The following is a 22,078-nucleotide window of genomic DNA, read 5'->3' on the forward strand; positions in this document are numbered from 1 at the left end:
TTAATAAGTAACGGCGTTAGGCGCCGTCTAATTTTTTTTTCAAAAGCCCAGTTCAAAACGATGTCGTCTTGTGCTGGGCGTGTTTTATATCGTTCGGAGTGTGGTTTGTGAATCGAGAGAGAGATGAGGACGACGGTGATGGTGTGTGTTTCTCTATTCGTATGGCTTTCCACTTCAACTCCTTCGTCTCTTGCACAGGAAATCCAGGTCTTGATCTATATTTATATGTATATATATATATATATGGTTGTGTGTATATATCTGTGTTGTTGTTTTTTGTTTGCATCGTTCTATTGGACTATATAAACTGTAGATTTTGAAAAGGGTAATTGGGTGTTATTACATGTCAGTTTGGTTTGGGGGTTTCTTTGTTATCGTTGAATCTAAGCAAATTGAGGATTAATTTATAATTATGTATATGCATGTGACTTAGTATCTCAGCTGTAATTGATGTGTTAATTGACTTTTGAAATTGCTGAACCCTATTAGTACGGATATGGAATTGCATGTGTATTTTTATGTAGAATTTGAAATGGGTAATTGGGTGCTATTACATATCAATCAAGTTTTGGAGTTTCTTTGTTATCATTGAGGATTAGCTTATGTTTATGAATCTGACATGGTCTTTCAATTGTAATTATGTTATAATTGACTTTTGAAATTTCTGAACCCTATTACTATGGATATGAAATTGTATTAGTACGTATGTTTATGCATACAACTTGTGTTGTTTGCTAATAAAATGAGGAAAGAAATTGAGAGTTATGAATATGGAATTTTATGCTTTACCTCTCTTTTTATCTTGGGTAATTAGAAAATTGATGACAAGATAAAGGCACTTCATGGGTTCAAAATTTTTTTAATTTGTTATTTTTTTTTTTTCACGGGCAAACAACTCCCATAATGCTATTGGAGAGGTGTGAATATGACCTCGACATAGCTAAATAGTACAATCAAGTTAATAATAATAATAATTTTTTTTTTTTACTTTAAAAATTGTAATCTTACATTTTGGTGTAGATTTCAATCAAGCAAGCCGGCAATTGTTGTTTATCAGTCTATTACCTTAATTATAATTTCTTTGGCTACTTACTTGGTCACACCCACTGGGTGATCGAATAGCTTGACCTCAAATTGGCTTGTAGTGCTCATGTGGTATTTGGAGATTATAGTCTCCATCCTTTTATTCTTGTCGGAAACTTTGTACTGTATAGCAATATGTTTCATTCAGCTCTATTTTTCTCACATCTGCTGGACCTTCGTTCTACTTATTTCACATTCTTATTCATGTGCCTATATGTTTGAATTCTTTTGAATGCGCATGTATATTCAACTTATAATATCAACTCCTCCCAAATATGACTTTGTTTTCTTTCTTTCTTTTTTTTGTTTTTTCTGTTTTCTTTCTGGTGCTACAGAACACTGATCATCCTCCAGCTTCAAGGTAACTTTCTATCACCAGATTAGGCTAAAAGCTAAAATCTTATCATTTTTTAGAATTGTGGCTTTTACAAATGAAAATATAAAATTATTGAGGTTTTATTTAGTAGCTGATATGTTTGTTGCGGTGCTATTTCTTATATTATTTTTTTTTCTTTAAATAATCTAAATTTTATTTTGATGACTAGAAATCTTAAGCAAGAACAAGAGCATGCCCCTGAAGTACATTGTTCAAGGGAAAGAAGTAGGGCAGCTTCGAAAATTATCGAGGAGGTGACATGCAAAATATGTTGTGTGGATGTATAGTGCTCTGCTTCGATTAACATTTAAGATTATGACATTTACATGTATTGTGCAGTATTTAATGCCATTTGTGGAACAAGAAAAGTATCAGATCCCAAGTAAGTGTAGACTCCATCCTGACAATGATATCTTTAGGGATCAGGAGCAGCACAAGATTCATGTGGACATAAATGAATGGCGCTGCGGATACTGTAAGAAAATCTTCCGAGCAGAGAAATATCTTGATCAACATTATGACAACAGACACTACAATCTTCTGAATGTTGTATGTCAATCTTGTTACCTTGTTCCTTTTTGATAATATAATTTACCATCTATGTTTGGCTGCAGTTTTTCAAAATTGTCGTGCTATAGGGAGCACTAAATTACCTTTACTATTGATCCATTGTTCGTGATGCTTGCTGTCATTGATGCAGATGCTTCTGTAGTTTATGTAATTATCTGGCTTAGTTAACTGATCCTGTGTCTTTGTTATTCTTTGACTCATGTCTTTATATTTAGATGTCATAACTTAATTTTTCTGAAACATGTTATGATGCGATACTATGTGTAGATGGCCAAAACCAAAAAGAAGCATTATAGCTTGGCATAACTAATCTTTTGATCTATTACTTTTTTTTTTCTTTATTTGCTAGCAACTAATGGACTTCTGTCCATGGCATTTAGGTTGAGAATCAAACAGATACGACCTGACCTTCCTGGCCCATAGTCTGTTGATCTATAACTTGATTTGAAAACATGAGGTGACTTCCATCATCTCTTTGGTTACCATAACACATAATGTTTTGTGTTCATCTTGTTATCTGGTTGATTTAGCCAGCTCATACTCAATTGACCAAATAAAAGAAGGGCAGAAAAAAGAGATTTGCTTTCTCAGGCGTGTTATAATTTATGTTATTATGAAATCATTATAATTTCGACACAACAGAAGTTTTTAATCGTTGTTTATTATTCTAGAATTCTAGGAAGAGAGGAGATATTGGTACCTAGTACTTACTACAAACTCTGAGAAGAAAGAAAAAAAATTAAATGGTACCTGTTTGATAAGTCATGTTGAGACTCTCATTGTTTGTATACATTGTACATGGTATTTTTTTTTTTCAGTGCATGATACTTCTTGTAAGGGAGAAAAAGATTGATAATGTTTGAGTACTCGATATATCATTCTAACATGCAATTTTGTATTGCTTTTAAGGTTTTTTGGGCCTTTTAAGGATTTATCTTCCAAATTGGTTATAGTCTCAGAATATGATTTATATGACAAATTTCAATGAATGCAGAGTCAGAGCAAGTGCTTGGCAGATTTATGTGGGGCTTTGCATTGTGACCTCGTGGTTGATATAACTTCAAAACCTCGTAAAACCAGATGCAACCCTGCAGCGGCTAAAAGGAACCTCCACTTGTGTGAGGTTGTTTTTGACAAAAATACCTTTTTTATTTTTTTTTATTTTTTATTTTTTATCATGCTGTATTTCCTTGTTCATAACCATTGTATTCTGTGCAGAGTCTCGCAGATAGTTGTTTTCCTTCTAATCAGGGTCCCTCAGCAACTCGTCTTCATGGTACTCTTTTATGTTTAAAAAAATTCATGTTATTCCTTTCCTTCTTCTGGTTACTTACAGAGACCTTTTGATGATTTTACCATAGAATTGTTCTTGCACCAATTCTGTGATGCTCATACCTGCTCAGGAAAGCGAAATCCCTTCTCCAGAGGAGGCAGGGTAAGGCTTTAATCCTTGATGTTTTTGGTGAAGTTTGAAATTATTATCAAGAAAACTGATGAAATAAATTTCACGAATGAGCATAGTTGCCTGTGTAAATGTTATGCTCCTGAAAGGTGTATAATGTGTCTTGTTAGAAGCTCTAAGAGCAAAACTCTCTCTGATTGAGTGCATTTAGGCATAAATTTAAATGCTAAATTCTCCTTTTGGCAATCAGAAACTGTCCTAGAAAGCATTTTGATTAAATGTGTACAGGGCACCTGAGTTTTATTGGCTGCCAAATGGAGGACTATGCACTTTTGGTATGCCAAAAATTCCACGTTTTGTCTATTTTGAATCCTCTCCGTTCTAAAATTAATTTAGGATTTATTTATTTATTATTCTTTTCTTTGTTTGTGTTTCTGCTGATGCAATTTTGTTGAATTGTTTATCTGTGCAGAAGCATACAAGCATTTTCTACTTGGCTATTTCAGTATTAACCTTGATGCTGCTACCTATCTTCTATCTTATTGTTTATTTGTACCAAAGGTGCCATTTCTAGTCTTGTAAATAAATGTATTTTATCAAACTTTTGCAGTACATTCATGGTGCTTCTTGTTGGATTTTGCAGGGAAATGAAAAGGGGAACCCAAGAGCTGAAGCGCATCTCACAAATTGGACGAAAAACAAAGCCCTCTTAGTGGGTGAATTTTGAAACAAATAATGCTACTATTTGTGCTTTGTGTTGCGTAGTTATTTAGACTGATGTGGTATCCACAAGCTAATGCAATGGTGTGAAAGTAGTTAGTCTAATAATTAGTTGAACCATATGGATGTTGAGTGACATGAATAGTTTTCTTAATTTGTTCTGTCATTTAATTATTTATCTAATTGCAGTAACCCTGAGTAAGATTTCAACTCAAATAAATTCAATATGTTGAATCTCCATTCTTTTTTATGTACAGGTCTACGTTTTTGGAACCATTAACGAGGACAACAACGATGGGTAATGACAAAATCATTCATTGTGAAGACTAATGTCTCAATCTGACGTCATGGATCCCCTCACCAAATTGCATTTGTCAATGGAAGCCTCAGGTCAGCAGATTCGCTTGGTAAACTTGCTCCATTTATTGGTGATGTAGCATTCCTGCATCCCAACATTATGGCATTTATTTTATACTGAATTTAAGACAATACAGGTACATTTTTCTGATGAATACGATTTTTTGTAGTTATGATCTAGCCCTTTTGTCTTTGAACTTGATAGTCGAATTGGTTGAATTGACTTGGCTCTAGAATGTATTGGTATAGATGCAGATAATTTTTAGGGATAGTTACCATGCGATCCTTTTTATTACTTTTCTGGTACACCATCTATTCTTATGTTCTAATTAGTTGCTATACTGAAAAGACCCATTTCTTCACAAATCTCACACAACCATTTCATGCATGAACAGGAAGGTTTTTACTTATTCCCCATGTGATGCTTCCTGATGATAGGGTAATTAGCAAGTCCCAGTAATCTTACCATTTGGAAAAGGCCTAAACAGTTTTGCAAACCACGCCAGTCAAACATCAATACAGGTCTCTTCTACAGCAAATAGCAATCCTTATTAGAGGGCTATTTGAAAAAACCAAAACCCTCCTGTACTATACAAGTTTTTGCAACTTACCCCCCTGCATTGCAATTTTCCCCCCTCAACTATTGAAAATGTTGCAGGATACTCCCCTCGAGTGGGGGCAAATGGCAACATCTTTTCAGTAGCTTAAGCACAAATTTTTTATTTTAGCTTGGCATTCTAATTTTCGAAGATTTGTTTATGGGTCCATTTGCTAGATGCTAACATTAACAAACTTGATCATGCACTACAGTTTCATCTTTGATGCTTCTTCAGAAATGCTTTCACACAGGATTGCAGTTCACATGTGACCCCAAATGCAAGGAATATCAATTAACTGTAGAGCTGAAATTGTATGCCCTTATTTACCTCCTGTGATTTTTCCCAACAAATCACATACCTGACTTTTTCCTATATGAGGCGTTTAAGCCTCGTAAAGAGAGAACAAGAGAGTTGCCAAATGTTCCTCCAGAGGACTTTCAAGTCCCTAGTCCTTTGCAGTTCTCTGAGATGGCATCAAAACATTCCAAGGACATTTTCTAGGCATCTACATGATTGTTGTTGCATCTGTAAGCCACCCCCTGCCTCCAAATTATGTACACTGTTCGTGTAATCTTCCATCTTCTTTGGCCTTGAAGTCCCGTCTACATCAACATAGGCTGACCCACTCCACAAAGCTATAGAAAGGTCTGTACTTTATGTGTCTATAGCTGTGCTCGCACTCAACTATTTTTATAGCTTATCTCATAAATGGTCACAAGGGCATTGGAAAGCATGGTTGAATCCGTTATATGGATTATGGCTGATGTGTCTTAGAGGGCAGAGGCAGAGGTAACTCCCCGGCATCTGTTAACACTCCAATGTCAATTTTGAACCGAAACACAAACCTTCTCTCCGTGCCTTCGTCTAGTGGTTCACTACCTGTAGTTTGCTTGAAGTATACTGAACTTGCTGCTTTGATCACCTTGCAAATCATAAACCAATACATGGACAGTTCGTGCTTCAATACTGCGCCTTAAACCGTCTTCCTAACATTTCTGGTGGTTGGTGAGGGAGAGAGATGTGAGGTCCATTCTTCAATGCTCATTTCACATAACCAACATTCTCATAGTAAATTCTAATTGGGTTGTTGTGATATCATGGTTGAGGAATTCGATGTAACTAAACATTCGTGGGTCGTCGGTTTGGCTTGAAGACAAGTCGAGAGCGGTGTTTTGGGAGGTCACATTAGCTGCAGAGAGGGAGGTAGACAGGCTGAAGTTGGAGGGAGTTTGTACAAGTGTTCTAATTGACAGATAGGGAGCGTGTTTCGAAATACATGCTTTTTTTCTTTTTCTTCTGGCTCAAACAAAACCTATACTACGATACAGGTCAGATTAACTCTATAACATGGATCACAAAACAATGTTGCATGTCACATTATTCTTCTTATTGCAAGCGTTTTGCCATGTAAGGACATTCGAGCTTGTAGCCCAATTTCCTATAGCAATGACAGGTTCCTACAACACAATATAACAACTATCGTCCTTGAGCTAGCTCCTTAGAAGCAATCTGCTCCGACAACTCAATCAGAAATGTACCATAATTCTGTGAGGATCAACTAGAGCAGAAAATGGCAGATTCCTGGCTTCGACAAATCAGTCGGAAAAAGTGCAGTGAAGTTCATGTTCATTTGATAAATATATGTTGTTGAACAAGTGCAGACAGATAGGACACCTTAATGACAAAAAAAGAAATGACATTCATAGAATTTCATTTATGAACATAAAAGCTATACAATATTCTCATTTCACAGGAAGGTAATGGTCAAATTACAACTGCACATGAAAAGCAAAATGATGACTTGGGGAGTTTTCCAAATGAAATATAATTCCCATTTTGGGAGCTACTGTGGTATTTCAACCCCACAACGCTCTCTGTCTCTATTGTGTGCGCACTGTGTGTAAGAACATTGAGGGACATTCTTAGTACAGCTTAAGAGTTGCATGTTCAAGAATTAAAGCTGATAAGAGTGCACTGTGGTCCGTGGACGTCAAGAGAGCAAAATTCAGGTACGTGCAAGCACAAAAATGGTGAAAGTTTTAACTAAAAAATGAACTCAATTTGAGCTTGAAATTGACTAAATAAGTTAAAAGTTCAAGCTTGATGAACAAGCTCATATTCTCTTTGGATTCTTAGCACAGTCAGAACCTCATCAACCGCAAACAAAACAAGCCAAAGACCATCCCCACATTACTGCTTTGTCAACAGACAGCTTTTACTGGGAAACTACACCATTTTAATGGTTAATTCCCACAGGCCATAACCCACAGTTTTTTTTTCTTTTTCTTTTTCTGGGCAAACAAACAGGACATCTCGCAATACATTAGAATTGAGAACATCTCGTTGAGCAGGATATGGACCAAAACAACATCCTCAACCATGTTGCTTCAAGAAAGATTCGCCACAGCATGCATGGGCGACCTCGTTGCCATGCCTATCCACATGACTAACATGAAACGAGGGAAGAATGCTCACTCTAGACACCCAATGCCCACCACACTCTTCATCATATTTCCCTTCAATCACTCTCACTCAAATACTCAATAGTCCTCCCAGTGAAGACACTACCTTTTTTGTCCCTAACACGACTTGGACACTCACTTTCTTTTTGGAAATGAGACATCATCGTACCATATAGGCTAATGTGCATCGGTGTGTTTTTACTATGTTTTTATGCCAACTTGTTCGATTAACACACCCAAAAAGAAGTGGCCGTCTAACTCCTAATATACAATCGAACATGAAAGAACTACTGCAAAAAAATTAAATCATTATCAGCAATTTTGGTTGCTGAGAAAACAAGAATTAGTTAAGGAAACAGTAGTATTGGGAAACTTTATTGCTCATAATGCTTCAGATTCAAAGAATGGAAGTAAAAAATGAGCTACGCCTCCAAACAGATGGTTCCATTTTCTCTGCCTCCAAACAACCATAGATGACTGATGTTCAAAACCCATTTTCTCTTTCATCTTCTCCTCAATTTTCTCGGCAACCAAATGAAATCTGAATGCGAAATTCATACCCAAAATCAGTTCATATTACACTGATCGATGTATAGGTATGATTTAAACTTGGGCGTGAGTCAATATGAGGATGCGTTTTGGAGTAGTGTGGACTAGGTGTGAGTGTGAGAGAGAGAGAGTTTTTGGAGCTTTGGAGCAGAGATGAGTTTGTCCCACATCGATAAGGAGTGGGTGGGTTGGAGAGAGAGTGTGGCTATTTAAGAAGTGGTTCGTTTGACGTTTCAAAACATGCAGCCGCGCGGTGAGCACAGAGCGAACTATTCTTTACCCTTTTACTAAGGGGCTGTTTGGATGGCGATAAGTTTTGGTATTAGTATGTTTTTATTAGAAATCAGGTATTAGTATGTTTTTTTTTTAGTGAAAATCGGATCTATATTTGGTAATGATTATTATGTTTTTGATAATTGTATATTAAAAATATAATAAAGCGTTTGGTATTGGTATTGTCTTTTAAGAAGTTTTAAGGAATTCGAAAACAAAATACGGGAGATTACTTTTCTTGTCAAAAATTTTAAATCAATATACCGGTTGGTAGAAATTGTTTTATTTTTATTTTGAAAAATTATATATATATATATACATTTATAAGTTTATATGTAAATAGTCGATTTTTATTTATGCTTTGAGATAATTGTTAAAAAGAGTTGGGAAAAAAAATTATAAATAAATTTACATGTATAGTGGCAACCAAATTACAAATCTAACTTTGTAATAATCTTTAAATGAGAGCAGATCTTTGCATTCCATTTATCTTTTTTTTTTTTGCTTGCATTCTATTTAACTTTGTTTTGTTTCATATATATATATATATATATATATATATAAATTATATAAATTCATGATGAATGTGTGAGAGATCCTCGTAGTTGAAACTAACAAGAAACAAAGGCAAAACGTTGATCTTCTTAAATTAGTTAAAGTTGAGATTTAGTGAACATTGAAGCTTGTGAATAGTTTTACTTCACTGAGATTAGTTTGAAATTTTGTACTGTAGGTCCTTCAAATTAGTAATATTTTTTTTGTTTAGTCATGAGACCATTTCCCCTGTTCTTGAGTATTTATTTTGATAACCGACTTATGAAAATTTCATACAATCTCCAACCATAAGCAGAATTGATAAATATGAATAAAGATTAAAACAGAGCAATCAAGGAAGATCCCTCTATTACAAGACTGAACAACATTCACATATATACTTCCACATATAGTTTTGCTTTGTACATCACAATCTTAAGAACTTGAGTGTTGCACCATTCACATATATACTTCCACATATAAGAAGCTAGACATTCCTTAAAAATAATATATGTGTACACACACACTTCATTACACTTACAAAAAATGTACACATAACTGGAGATCACTAATATTCATTCCATAAAATGTACACCCACTTCTTTATACTTGCATAGGCCTCCATTTGATTAACTTAGAGATCACTAGCTTCCTGGAGTTGCAGCAACTGGAGAATGCTTCCAATCAATCCCACTGGTGCCACTGCCTACAACTTACTGCCATGTCCTTCAATGTAGTAGCAAAAAATGAATTTGAATATAAAACAAGACATTACTTATAGTAGCAAAATATAAAGCAAAGTTAAATTCAATTTTTTTTTTTATTTTTAAAAAAATCCGGCATGATTTCCCCTTAAAAATGGATATTTCCAAAATTTCAAAACACAATAAACACAAGAAACACCGCCCACAAAATTATTTCAACAAGGGACACCGCCCACAAAATTCATTTAACAAGGGATACCGCCCACAAAATTATTTCAACATGGGTGTGTGTGTGTGTGATTAACCATTATGGGTGTGTGTGTGTGATTAACCATTAAAAAAAAAAAAAAAACACAGATTCAAAAAGAACTGTGTACAGAAAGCCAAAGATGATGAAACTCCTATGCTTTATCCATTCAACCACACATTCACATCATATCATAACAATATATAAATATACATCGAAACAACAGAGAAAAGGCGGCTCTCGCTGCAAATATAAACTTTCAGACAACAGACATACATCTGAGAATCGAGAATACCAATAACATAATTAAACAAAAATCCCACATACTGAAACTCGAAATCAAGAATACATACAAATAGAGTCTTAATTAGGGTTAGGGTTTCGTAGTGGCATTACCTGCAACTCCTTCAAAGACCTAGTGTTGCACAAAAGTCTCGAACTACCTCGCACAACGACTGAACTGAGAAGCGTTGAAGTTGAAACCCCAAAATCGCATCAAAGAGATGCGCAAAAACAGAGACAAATCAGACAATAGAGAGGTACGACAGCCACTTGTTTGATGTTGGATTTACAAACTCTCGAAGATCTTTGCACAACCTTTGTATATCAAAGGTAGACAACAAATCGCCTCAAATCGCCTCTCAAACATGCGGGAGAAGAGAGAGAAACGAGAGGCACAAATGACCTAATTTGAAAAAGTATGTTTTTATACCTCATATCACCGTTACAGTGTTTGGTATCACTTGATACCAGCGCTTCAGTATTCGGCCCAATATGATACCGCCGCTACAGTGCAAAATCAACCAATATCACCAAATTCTTGATATTGGTTTTGGCCCAAATTTGGTATTGTTTTTACACTATTCAAAACCATATCAGCCCACACCAAACGAGATATGAGCCCAAAACCGAAACCAAAACCACAAAACCAATATCGTTTTGGCCTTCCAAACAGGCCTTAGATTTTAGTTTTTAATGGAGTAATGGATAAAACTATGTTTTGCATTGAATTGAGTTGGAATAGTAATAATGACAAAAAAGTTCGCGTGCCCTTGTATATGGAGTATGGACTGATTTAATCCCCACATGGAGTCAACAGAAAGTATGATACACATGTATATGAAAATATCTATAACTTTAGTATATATCTATATTCTCTTCGTTTAATATATATAAAAAAAAATCTATATAATTTTGAAATTCTATCTTATTTTAAGTTTCTATTCCATTTTTAATTATTTTTAAAAATATTTTATTTTCTTTTTTAAAAAGAGTTTTTAGAGGAGTATATGTAAAACTCTATTACTTACGTATTTTATTTATTTTTAAAAATAGTTTTTTTTATATGTGCTTCTAAAATTTGGCAACACAAACCGCATCTAGGTTGTTCTATCTCTATTATTTTCCCGGTATTATTTCTCGTTAAGTTTTATCCATCTATTATTATTATTATTATTATTTTGAAGAATTTAAACTAAAACAAAATATTTTTAAGTTTGCATGATGATTTGTTTCGTAAAATTGCTAAAGTTTTGTCCAATTTAGGATTTTAAAATAAGTTTTTTGTATTTGAGTATTATTCAATTAATTTTAGCTTTATTATTATTAATATTATTTTCTTGTTTATATGAAATTTATTGGTTTAAAAAACCATAAAATTAGGCACATAAATTAATATGTGGAGCAAGAGATTCAATTAATCAATGTGATTGTTCTTTATAATTTTTTATTATTGTGGATGAACTTAGTAGGCTAAAGCAATATCTCATGGTGTATGCTATTTATTGTTTTCTTCTTTGGGGATAAATACGAGCAACTTCATTTTTATGAGTTGTTTTCTTCTTTTGGTAGAAAAGGCTTATGGTATACAACTGTACATATAAGCATATGATTGAATATTTAAGATTGAGTTTTGTGAGTTTCTGAAAAAAAAAATAATAATAATAATAAGTTGAGTTCTGAGGTTTACATGTCAAATATTGTACAAATCTTTGATTTCTTTTATTATCCATATCAATAATATTATAATGCAAATTATGAATATATATATATATATATATATATATATATATATATATATATATATTATAATGCTTCTCATTCATTTAATATATTTTTATTCACTTTTTTTTTTTTTTTTTTTCCCTTCTAAGCTTCAACAAATACATTATAATTTTTGTATTTTTTTTATATAATTGTCCATTTTTTTCTTTAGTTTCAATAAATAATTCATAAATAAATAAATATATATATATATATATATACATACATATAAGTTAGAGTTGTGAAGGATGGAAATCAGGTTTCAGAATAATGGGGAGCAATCCAAAAGCTCGTTACAGAGGCGTTCACAAATATCGGACATTAAAATTTGTTATGGATAATTATAAATGGATTGAGTGTATCAATTTTGTACTCGGTATTTTGGTTCAAAAAAATTTATACTTTGCTATCATTCAAGAATGTGATACAAATGAATGTATGGTACCTTTATCAAACAAAACAGGATCGAGCCTACTGTGTATAAAAAAACATACCTTCAATAGCCCGTGGAGCCTACACATCATGATGTTAGTAGAGTATGTTAAAATACTCTTTTGTCTAAAATATACACCGCCATGTAATTTTATCTACAGTTAAATACACTGCACGTCACCAACGTCACCAATGTGTAAAATTGTTCTTTTTTTTTTCTTTTTTTTTTTTTTTTTTTTTTGGCATCAGGAACTCACTTAGGCAGGGCCTCTTCGGGACCCACCCTAGACTACAAACCTGAGGATGCTGCCGATGGCCCCAAAATTGTTGTGTATTTTACACAACTTTTTTAAAGAATTACATCAATATATTTCCTTTGTCATCCCTCTTTCTCATTAATCAACACTATATATCAACCCTATATTAAGTATATTTGTAAAAATTATGTGGGATCAGACATAATACTGATGGTTATTAGAGGATATATTTTTAAACAAATGGTATAAAACAACTACTGGAACTAAAAATAAATAATCCAAATTTTTTGTATAAATCTATAATGACACGATTTACACAATATATATATATATACACACATAACGGTTGGAAATGCTCTTATACACCCTCATATATTACGTTACCATATCAATTCATCCTCCCATTCTTTTGAAATTTGATAGCTTTTTTATATTTAGTTTAATAAATACCTCATAATTTTTATATTTTTTTAATAATAAGATTTCATTATTACTTTTTTATTATTATAGAATTTGTTTTAATTTCAAGAACTACCGTAGTTGAAAATCAACTACCATAATCACGAGAGTTGATTTTTAAGAAATTCAAACATGATTTTAAACTATGGTAGTTGATTTTTTATTTCTTCTTTTTTCTGTTCTTCTTTTTTTTGTTTTTTTTTTTTTTTTGGAAGGTTAAGCAACTGACATTGAAGATAAAATAATTACAAAGTTTGGGGGCAAAGCCCAATTACAAAATTAAATTAAGAATAGGCCCAATGGGCAACAAGGGCACAGGCCCAACCAAATTCAAAAATGTCTCCCATTAAATTCCAAAATAACCGTTAATTGAGAGAACTAAGTCAATTCCGGTGGACAATTGTAGCCAAATTGTGGGCTAACTTGAGTGATCTGGAGGACGAGGTGGTGGTCTGCCTGGGATAGAGCATTATTTGGAGCTTTTAGCTGTTCTTGGAAAATCTGGCCATCTCACTGAGGCTGAGGAATTTATTGAGAATCTACCATTTGAACCCACTGCAGCAATTTGGGAGGCATTGAGGAATTATGCTCGAATTCATGGTGATATTGATCTTGAAGACCATGCAGAAGAGTTATTGGTTGCCCTTGACCCTTCAAAGGCCGTGGCTAATAAGATCCCTACACCACCACCCAAGAAATAGTCCGGTATCAATATGCTTGAGGGTAAAAAAAGGCTAGGTGAGCTACGAAACCCTACTCTTTACAAGGATGATAAAAAGTTGAAGGCAGTAATGAAAGAACAAGGTTATGTGCCTGACACGAGATATGTTCTTCATGACATTGATCAAGAGGCCAAAGAGCAGGCCTTGCTTTATCACAGTGAACGCTTGGCAATTGTATATGGTCTAATTAGTACTCCAGCAAGGACACCACTGAGAATCATCAAGAATTTCCGTGTTCGCGGTGATTGTCATAACGCAATTAAGATCATGTCCAAGATTGTTAGGAGGGAGTTGATTGTCAGGGACAGCAAACGGTTTCATCATTTCAAGGATGGCAAATACTCATGTGGCGATTATTGGTGATATTACCATTGGTTTGAACTTCCGTTCCTGGTATGCAATGAGATTGTCTTCCCATCTGTAGTTTAAGTTTATAAAGTGCCAACTTAATCTGTCCTGTGGGCAGAAAATGCAGTGCTGCTAATTTTAGGAAATGAACAAGTTGTTATCCACCGCATTACAGTGAAGTGTTCTTGGCTTGAAGTTCTATTGAAGTAATCATTACCTTTTAATTGTAGGTGTGGAAGGAAAAGTTTCCCTCCAATAAGAATGAGAGACGTCACCATTATACAATTCTGCATTTAGGAGATCTCAGAAGCCCATCTGGATTAAGCCCAAGTTATGTTGTGCTTTAACCCATTATCATTTATGTTGGGCCTCCAAAGCCAGACAAGAGTACCGATCAGCCCAATATCACCACTGTTGAAGTTTTGATCCATTAGTCAAGTCACTTACACCAAACCACATCCGGCCCAAGTATAATTAAATATGGCTCAGTCCTATTTAACAATGGAGTCAACTTGGAAGCAAAGTTTTTATACAAAGCAAATTCTACATAAGAAATATCATACAATGGAAAGAACTCTATTTGTAAAGAAAGTCATATATGGAAAGAATTGGAGGACAAGCAATGCGAGTCCTACCATAATTCTGCCAACTTTTGCGTATAAATAGAGGCCTAGACCTCCAATGAAGGGGCGAGCAATTCAATTCTTCTATAGACACTGTTCTTGTTTATTCTTATTGTTTGTTGAGTGTGTTGTATTATTTTTTCTCGATCGTAATTGGTTGAGCGGAATTTTGCACCTACACTTTGGCGCTGTCTGCGGGAACGTGTGTAAATATATTCCCACTCTTGTTTGACAGGTGAATCCTACAACTACCATCCAGAATGTCGAACGGAGGATCTTCAACGGATCAACAGACGGAGTTGATGCAGAAGATGCGTGAAGAGTTTCTACACCAGTTTGACGTACTTCGTCAGGCAAACGAAGCAAGCGTGGCTCAAATCGCCTTGCTTCAACAACAGAATAACACTCTGCAAACGGCGATGGCTCAGTTGGCACCACCGCCACCAATGGGTGATACAGCAGCACCCCCTAATCAGAATATTCCTCCGATTACCGGGCTTACACCTAATGGGGCTCTACCTAATGGGGCACGACCCAATGAGGCTCAGTCGAATGAGGTTCAGCAACAACAGAGGGCAAGATCCGAGGCTGTGGCTTCGGACAACGTCCCTCGTCGCACGCAGGACGAGCAAGTCGAATCCAGCCAGAAGCTCACGGTGTGGTCCAATGGAATTCCAGATGGTGCAGGTGTTCAGGATGCCTTTGATGAGAAAAGACTCTTAAAGATTCAGACACCTGCTGAGATAGCTAGAGAACACAAAAATTCCTTGGTCAAAACTCATTTCACTGACGATGTGTATCTGGTTGAGAGGCCCAGAAATTTACTATGCCTTCTTTCACCCAGTTTGATGGAACGGGGGATCCTTCTCGGTACCTAGATCATTACGCTCAAAAGATGGCTTTGGATGATCGTAATGACCCTTGGATGTGCAGAGTTTTTCCTACCAGCTTGACAGGAGCAGCACTAGAGTGGTTCAGGAATAGACCGCATAAGTCCATCCCAGATTACGTAACTCTGTGCACCATGTTCCTGGCACAGTATTGCGGAAATAAGAAGCAAAAGAAAAGCATTGCCAGCCTCTTCACCGTAAGGCAAAAGAAAGGGGAAACATTGCAGGATTTCTTATCAAGATTCAACATGGAAGCCTTAAAAATAGCAGATTGTCATCCCGCGACTGCTATAGAGACGTTTAAACTTGCGATGATTCAGGGGACGAAGTTCCACACTTCCTTGGTCAAATATTCTCCTCCCGACATGCAGACTCTCAATGCCAGGGCCCAGATCTACATTCGGCTCGAGGGAAATATAGCCCACCGAGCGCAGCACGCCACTCTCGTGACGGTGGAGAACAAGCCTCGAGAAAGAATTCCAAATTCAAAGATTTAGAAAAGCCAACGTACCTCAACGCCGATCACCCAGGCACCTGAGAAGAGGCAAAGGGTAGAGGAAGGATTTACACCTTTCCGAACTACCTTAGCTCGGCTCTTCCAATAGAATAAGATAAAGTTCACAACCCCGCAGCCAATAAAGCAACCCCTGGAGCAAAGGGACACAAGCAAGCATTGCGCTTATCATCGAGATTATGGGCATTCAGCCAATAATTGCAGATCCCTTAGGCGACAGGTGGAGAATATAATCTCCAGAGGTGAGTTGGCGGATTACCTAATGACAAAGGAGTATGCAAAGCCCCGCGAGGTCTATCCCCGCAAGGTGGAAGGTACTCAAGTAAAAGTCATTCATGCAATACATGGTAAGTCTGAAGATGATCAAGAGTCCGAGGGGGTATACAGATCTAGATTGAGGGCAGCACACAAGCTCAGGAAGATATCCTCGGTCAATGCTATCGCTTCGGGTAGCATCAGTATTGGATTCGGAGATGACGACCTATCCAGAGTTCAACTCCCCTACGAGGATCCATTGGTCATCAGTCTTTTAGTGGCCAATTGTATAATCAAGAGGGTTTTGATAGATCCAGGAAGTAGCGCCAACATCATCACAAAGACAGTCTTTGAGAAGCTAGAGATCCCGTCATTATCTATTCGACTTACCTCTAGCCCGTTGATGGGATTCGATGGCACAAGAGTAGATCCCCTTGGAGTAATAGACTTGTCCGTAACTGCGGCGAAGGGGACACTGAAGGAGAACTTTGTTTTAACAGAGATCCATCCTTCTTATAATCTCATCATGGGAAGAGGCTGGATACACCGGATAAGAGGAGTTCTGTCCACCCTTTACCAGGTGATGCAGTGCTTATCTCCGGACGGAAAAGAAGTGATTAATCTATGGGGCGATCAAGTCGCTGCGAAGGAATGCTATATGTTGACACAAGCTGGAGCAAAGAAGGTGTCTACTCAGCAGCAACCAGGTGTGGCTTCCAAAAATATACCCAAATAGCAATTACAGAGCCCTTTGCCCAAGTATCTTAAGGTAGAGGAAGAAGAAGAAATTGCGAAGCCCACCGAGGAGACCCTTGAAGCCGTAGAAGTTATCCTCGACGACCCTCAGAAGGTCACTTATTTAGGCTCTTCCTCCACGTCCGAAGAAAAGGAGGCATTAATTGATGTTATTCGGAGCAATGCAGATGTTTTTGCATGGGATCACTTGGACATGGTAGGAATCGATCCTTTAGTTTCCTGCCATAGCCTGAAGGTGGATTCGGAGTTCAAACCGGTTAAGCAGAAACACCGAAGGTTTGCCCCCGAATGCAATCGCATTATAGCTGAAGAAGTGACCAAGTTGTTGCAAGCAGGTTTCATTCGAGAAGTGCAATATCCACAGTGGCTGTCAAACGTGGTGGTCGTACAGAAGAAGAACAGAAAGTGGAGGGTTTGTGTAGACTATACCAACCTTAACAAAGCCTGCCCTAAAGATAGTTTCCCTCTGCCCAAGATATTTCAGATGGTTAATGCTACCACCGGCTACGAGAGGCTAACATTCCTTGATGCATACTCGGGATACAATCAAAGTCCTATGAACCCTGAAAATGAAGAAAAAACGGCTTTCATTACAGAAAAGGGGACTTATTGTTACAGGGTCATGCCCTTCGGACTGAAGAACGCTAGGGCTACTTATCAACGTCTTGTCAATAAGATCTTTGACAATCTGTTGGGAAAGACAGTTGAAGCATATATATATGACATGGTGGTCAAAAGTGTGAAGAAGGAAGACCATCCGAAGCATCTCCAGGAAGTTTTCAATACCTTGAAGAAGTACAACAGGAAACTGAATCCATCCAAGTGCTCCTTCGCGGTATCATCAGGTCAATTCCTCGGCCACATAGTGAATAAAAGAGGGATAGAGGTAAGTCCAGCTCAGGCTAAGGCCCTCATCTAGAATCAGGAACCAAAAAATCGTAGGGAGGTACAAGTTCTTACTGGTCGGATCGCAGCCCTCAGCCGGTTTATATCCCGATTGTCAGATAAGTGCAAACCATTCTTCGATGCTATAAGATCTAAGAATAAAGATATATGGGGACCTCAGCAGCAGCAGGCCCTCAATCAGTTGAAAGGTTATATGGCCGAACCACCAATTCTATCCGCTCCAAAACCCGGGGAGGTTCTTATTATGTATTTGGCGATTTCTAGTATAGCGATAAATGCAACATTGATTAGAAAGGAAGGAAAGAGGCAATATCCAGTCTTCTACACAAATAAGACAATGACAGATGCGGAGACACGATATAGCAAAGCAGAGAAAATTATCTTAGCCTTGGTCTATGCCAAGAGGAAGCTTCGGCATTATTTTGAATCTTACAGCATTGTGGTACTCACCAACTATCCTATATGGGGTATACTCTCTAAGCCCGATCTATCTGGGAGATTTACTAAATGGGCTATCGAGCTTAGTTCCTTCGACATAACTTATGAGCCAAAGGTGTCGCACAAGGGACAAGCCGTAGCAGATTTTCTTCTCGAATATGAAGACACTCCCGAAAAGCCAGAACCCCCTGAACCACAATGGGAGCTTCGGGTCGATGATTCCTCGAATCAAACAAGTGCAGGGGTAGAGGTTGTTATGTCAACACCCGAAGGCACCAAGTTGCAGCAGTCAATCTGCTTGAAATTCCCTGCTACGAACAATGAGGCAGAGTATGAGGCATTACTTGTTGGTCTTCGATTGGCCAGCAGCCTCCAGGTACGTTGTTTAAAGGTTTTTAGTGACTCACAGCTTGTTATAAATTAAGTGACAGGTCAGTACCATCCCAAAGAGGAAAGAATGAAGGCATATAAAGAAGTTGTAGATAATGTTACACGGGGATTCGATCAAATCGAATTATGTCAGGTACCTCGTGTTAAAAATGCTAAAGCAGATCAATTGGCCACAGCAGCGTCATCCTCAGATGAAGATCTGACTCGGATTGTGCCGATTGACGTCTTGGATGAGCCCAGCATTCACCCTCAGCAAGAAGTAATGGTGATTCTAGTTATTCCTCGAGAGCCATGCTGGATTGATCCACTGGAAGCCTCAAGCATGGAATTCTTCCAAACCAGAAGACTGAAGCACGGAAGCTCCGACTCACCGCAGCTAAATATGCCATCATTAACAACCAGTTATACCAGAAGTCATTTTCAGGTCCTTACCTGAAATGTTTAAGCCCTACTGAGGCTCTTGTGGTGTTGAAACAAATCCATGATGGAAATTGCGGCAACCATTCTGAGGGTAGATCCCTTGTACATAAAGTTCTAACTCAAGGCTACTTCTGGCCGTACTTTGCCCGGAATACAGAAGAGTATACTCGGAGATGTGACAAATGTCAACGCCACGGTCCCACGAAGCATCAACCTGCCGAAGATTTGCATGCAATGGCAAATCTATGGCCATTCGCATAATGGGGGATTGATATGGTGGGTCCTTTACCCAAGATCGTGGAACAAAAGGAGTACGTGCTACTAGCTATAAATTATTTTACTAAATGGGTAGAAGCCGAGGCTTACTCAAGTGTGACCCATGAGCAAGTAAAAAGTTTCCTTTGGAACAACATCATTTGCCAGTTTGGGGTCCCAAAAGTCATTATGATGGACAATGGTAAGAACCTCGACAATAAAAGTACAAGAAAATTCTTCACTGAGCATGGAATTGTACAAAAGCTAGCTGCAATCAATCATCCACAAGGGAATGGACAGGCTGAAATAACTAACCGAACCATTTTCAGTTGTTTAAAGAAGAAGCTGGAGAAACTCAAAACAAAATGGTACGAAAACCTCCCTCAGGTGTTTTGGGCGTACCGAACCACACCACAGCGGCCCACGGGGGAGAGTCCATTTGCCATGGCTTATGGATCCGAAGCTGTGATCCTAACCGAAGCGGCAGTTCCAACCCTTCGGACATTCTTATTGCTTGAAGGAAACAATAGTCAGCAGCTCGAACATAGTTTCGATCTCCTGGATGAAAAAAGGGATGCTGCAGCAATTAGACTTGCTTCATATCAGCAACAGCTGCGCAACAATTGTAATACCCCTAATTTTAAAAGGACAATCCGGGAATTTAAATTAATTGTTTAAATAGTATTTTAATTTAATTAATTGTTTAAATTGTGTTTTATTTGATTAATTGATTGATTGCTGTTAATTTAAATTATTTGTGTGCATTTTTATTAGATTAATTGTTTAATTGTTTATTTTGTTTGATTTATTTGACCTAATTGGATTTTGTTATTTTAGTTGATTTATTTGGTAAATTTTTTTTTTTATGATATGTATTTTCTGTCTTTAATTATTTAGTTGTCTTTTTATTTGGCTTTTATTTATTTAAGGAAGTTAAGTTAAAGATTTTAGTTATTAAATTAGGGTATAGTTTTAATTGTATAATGGAATTCACGTATGTAGCCGACACTGTTTTAAAACGTAGGTGTTGTTATGGGCCGACTACATTAAGGCTCTGTCTATAATTATACACGGATTAGGGTTTTAATGGTAAGCCTATAAATACTCTGTTGTGTCTTAGCCTAGGGTTTTAAAATTACCAAAAGCTCTGTCACGTCTCAAAGTTACAGAGTGAAAACAGAGAGGGATTTTGTAAGGACAGAGCATTGTAAGGTTTGTCAAGGGAAGAATAGGGAGGACCAAGGAGGTGTAGTGGTGGTGGACTACCTAGAACCAGAAGAAGGTTGGATAGAGGGTTGTGTTGCCGGAACAAGCAAGGGCTGAACAGGCAAGTTCTTCTCTTTCTCCTTCCCTTTGGCTTGCCTAGATATACTCTAGGGTTTTAATGGAATAATAATTGAATCAAGCATGTTTTATATGTCAAATTAACCTAATCTTTGCCGTGAATTAATTCGATGATGGGTTTCTGAAAGTTCATTACAGTACTTGTGTTATAAGCATGCATGGTCTGTGGAACTTGTTGATTTGTAATTTGTTTGTAACTTCTGTAAACACATCTTGGGACTATACTGGACTGAGTTTTACATGTATCTTAGATGCTATGTTGATAACCTAGATGTGTTGGAAATCTGTTATTGATGGTTCGTCCATATTTGTTTTAGTTATGTTCTTAAAGCATGAGGAATCTGTATAACTTATAGACTCTGTATTTGTTTTTAATTTCTATAAGTATATCTTGGGGACTATACTGAACATAATTAGGACTCCTAAGAAAAGTTTAAACCCAATTAGACAGGTTGCAACTGGCCGGAGACGAGGCAGAAGGTTGCAGAAACTTCAGACGGGGGAAAGGGCTCTCACAGAGGGAGAGAGAGCCGGCTCCATGGAGAATGAGCCGGCTCCCTCCTACAATGGAGCCGGCTCTAGGTTACATAGAGCCGGCTCTAACCCAATGGAGCTGGCTCCATGGTTTAAAGGAGCCGGCTCAACTCCATTTTGGAGCCTACTCAATGTTTTAAAAGAGCAGGCTCTTTCCAGTTGATGTGTTCAGTGGGTTTTCAGCTACTGTTTGGGCACTTGGGGTTCAGGAAAAGTTTTGAAACTTTAATGGGGGTTTTAAACAAATACTTTAACATGAAATCAAAGTCTTGGATTGCATAAAATACCCTCTTTTTATTAATGGAATTAACAGTGCGCAAATTAACCACTTTGCGTGCGGTTAACGGCTGGAAGGTAATTCATTGTCTAGTTCTAATTTGCTAATTTATGGTGCTAAAATAGGATTCTAAATTAAATTTTAGATACACGGAGAAGTCTTTTAATTGATGAATTAGACTTATGGATAGGTTAGGGCTCTGTGCTAAAGATAAAACAGAGTACAAGTATACAACTCAGTACGCTGTTACCGGATGGAAGGAAATAAATTGCTTAAATTAATTTTAACAATTTACTGGACTATAATATGATTATAGAATTGATTTTAAATACGTGATAG

At 36.9% G+C, this 22,078-nt stretch overlaps 1 protein-coding gene and 1 pseudogene across 2 annotated transcripts; both read left to right on the plus strand.

Annotated features, from left to right (window-relative positions):
- Window positions 1-83: 83 nt before the first annotated feature.
- LOC132303868 (uncharacterized) lies at window positions 84-4,803 on the plus strand. 2 transcript variants are annotated; one of them, XM_059801311.1, is made up of 10 exons: window positions 84-207; window positions 1,419-1,444; window positions 1,629-1,713; window positions 1,799-2,008; window positions 3,024-3,152; window positions 3,248-3,305; window positions 3,391-3,464; window positions 3,904-3,992; window positions 4,075-4,147; window positions 4,409-4,803. In XM_059801311.1, the coding sequence occupies exons 1-9, from the start codon at window positions 124-126 to the stop codon at window positions 4,142-4,144; spliced, it is 825 nt and encodes a 274-aa protein (XP_059657294.1). In that variant the 5' UTR covers window positions 84-123; the 3' UTR covers window positions 4,145-4,147; window positions 4,409-4,803. The 2 variants fall into 2 exon arrangements, with proteins under 2 accessions (XP_059657294.1, XP_059657295.1); XM_059801312.1 differs by having other exon boundaries at window positions 4,075-4,143.
- On the plus strand, window positions 4,499-14,209 carry LOC132305330 (pentatricopeptide repeat-containing protein At2g15690, mitochondrial-like; annotated as a pseudogene).
- Window positions 14,210-22,078: the final 7,869 nt, after the last annotated feature.

This window comes from Cornus florida, unplaced genomic scaffold (assembly GCF_030987335.1).
Source record: "Cornus florida cultivar Cherokee Brave unplaced genomic scaffold, ASM3098733v1 CherokeeBrave_3.0.0_Hap2_Chr04, whole genome shotgun sequence".
NCBI classification, from domain to species: domain Eukaryota; kingdom Viridiplantae; phylum Streptophyta; class Magnoliopsida; order Cornales; family Cornaceae; genus Cornus; species Cornus florida.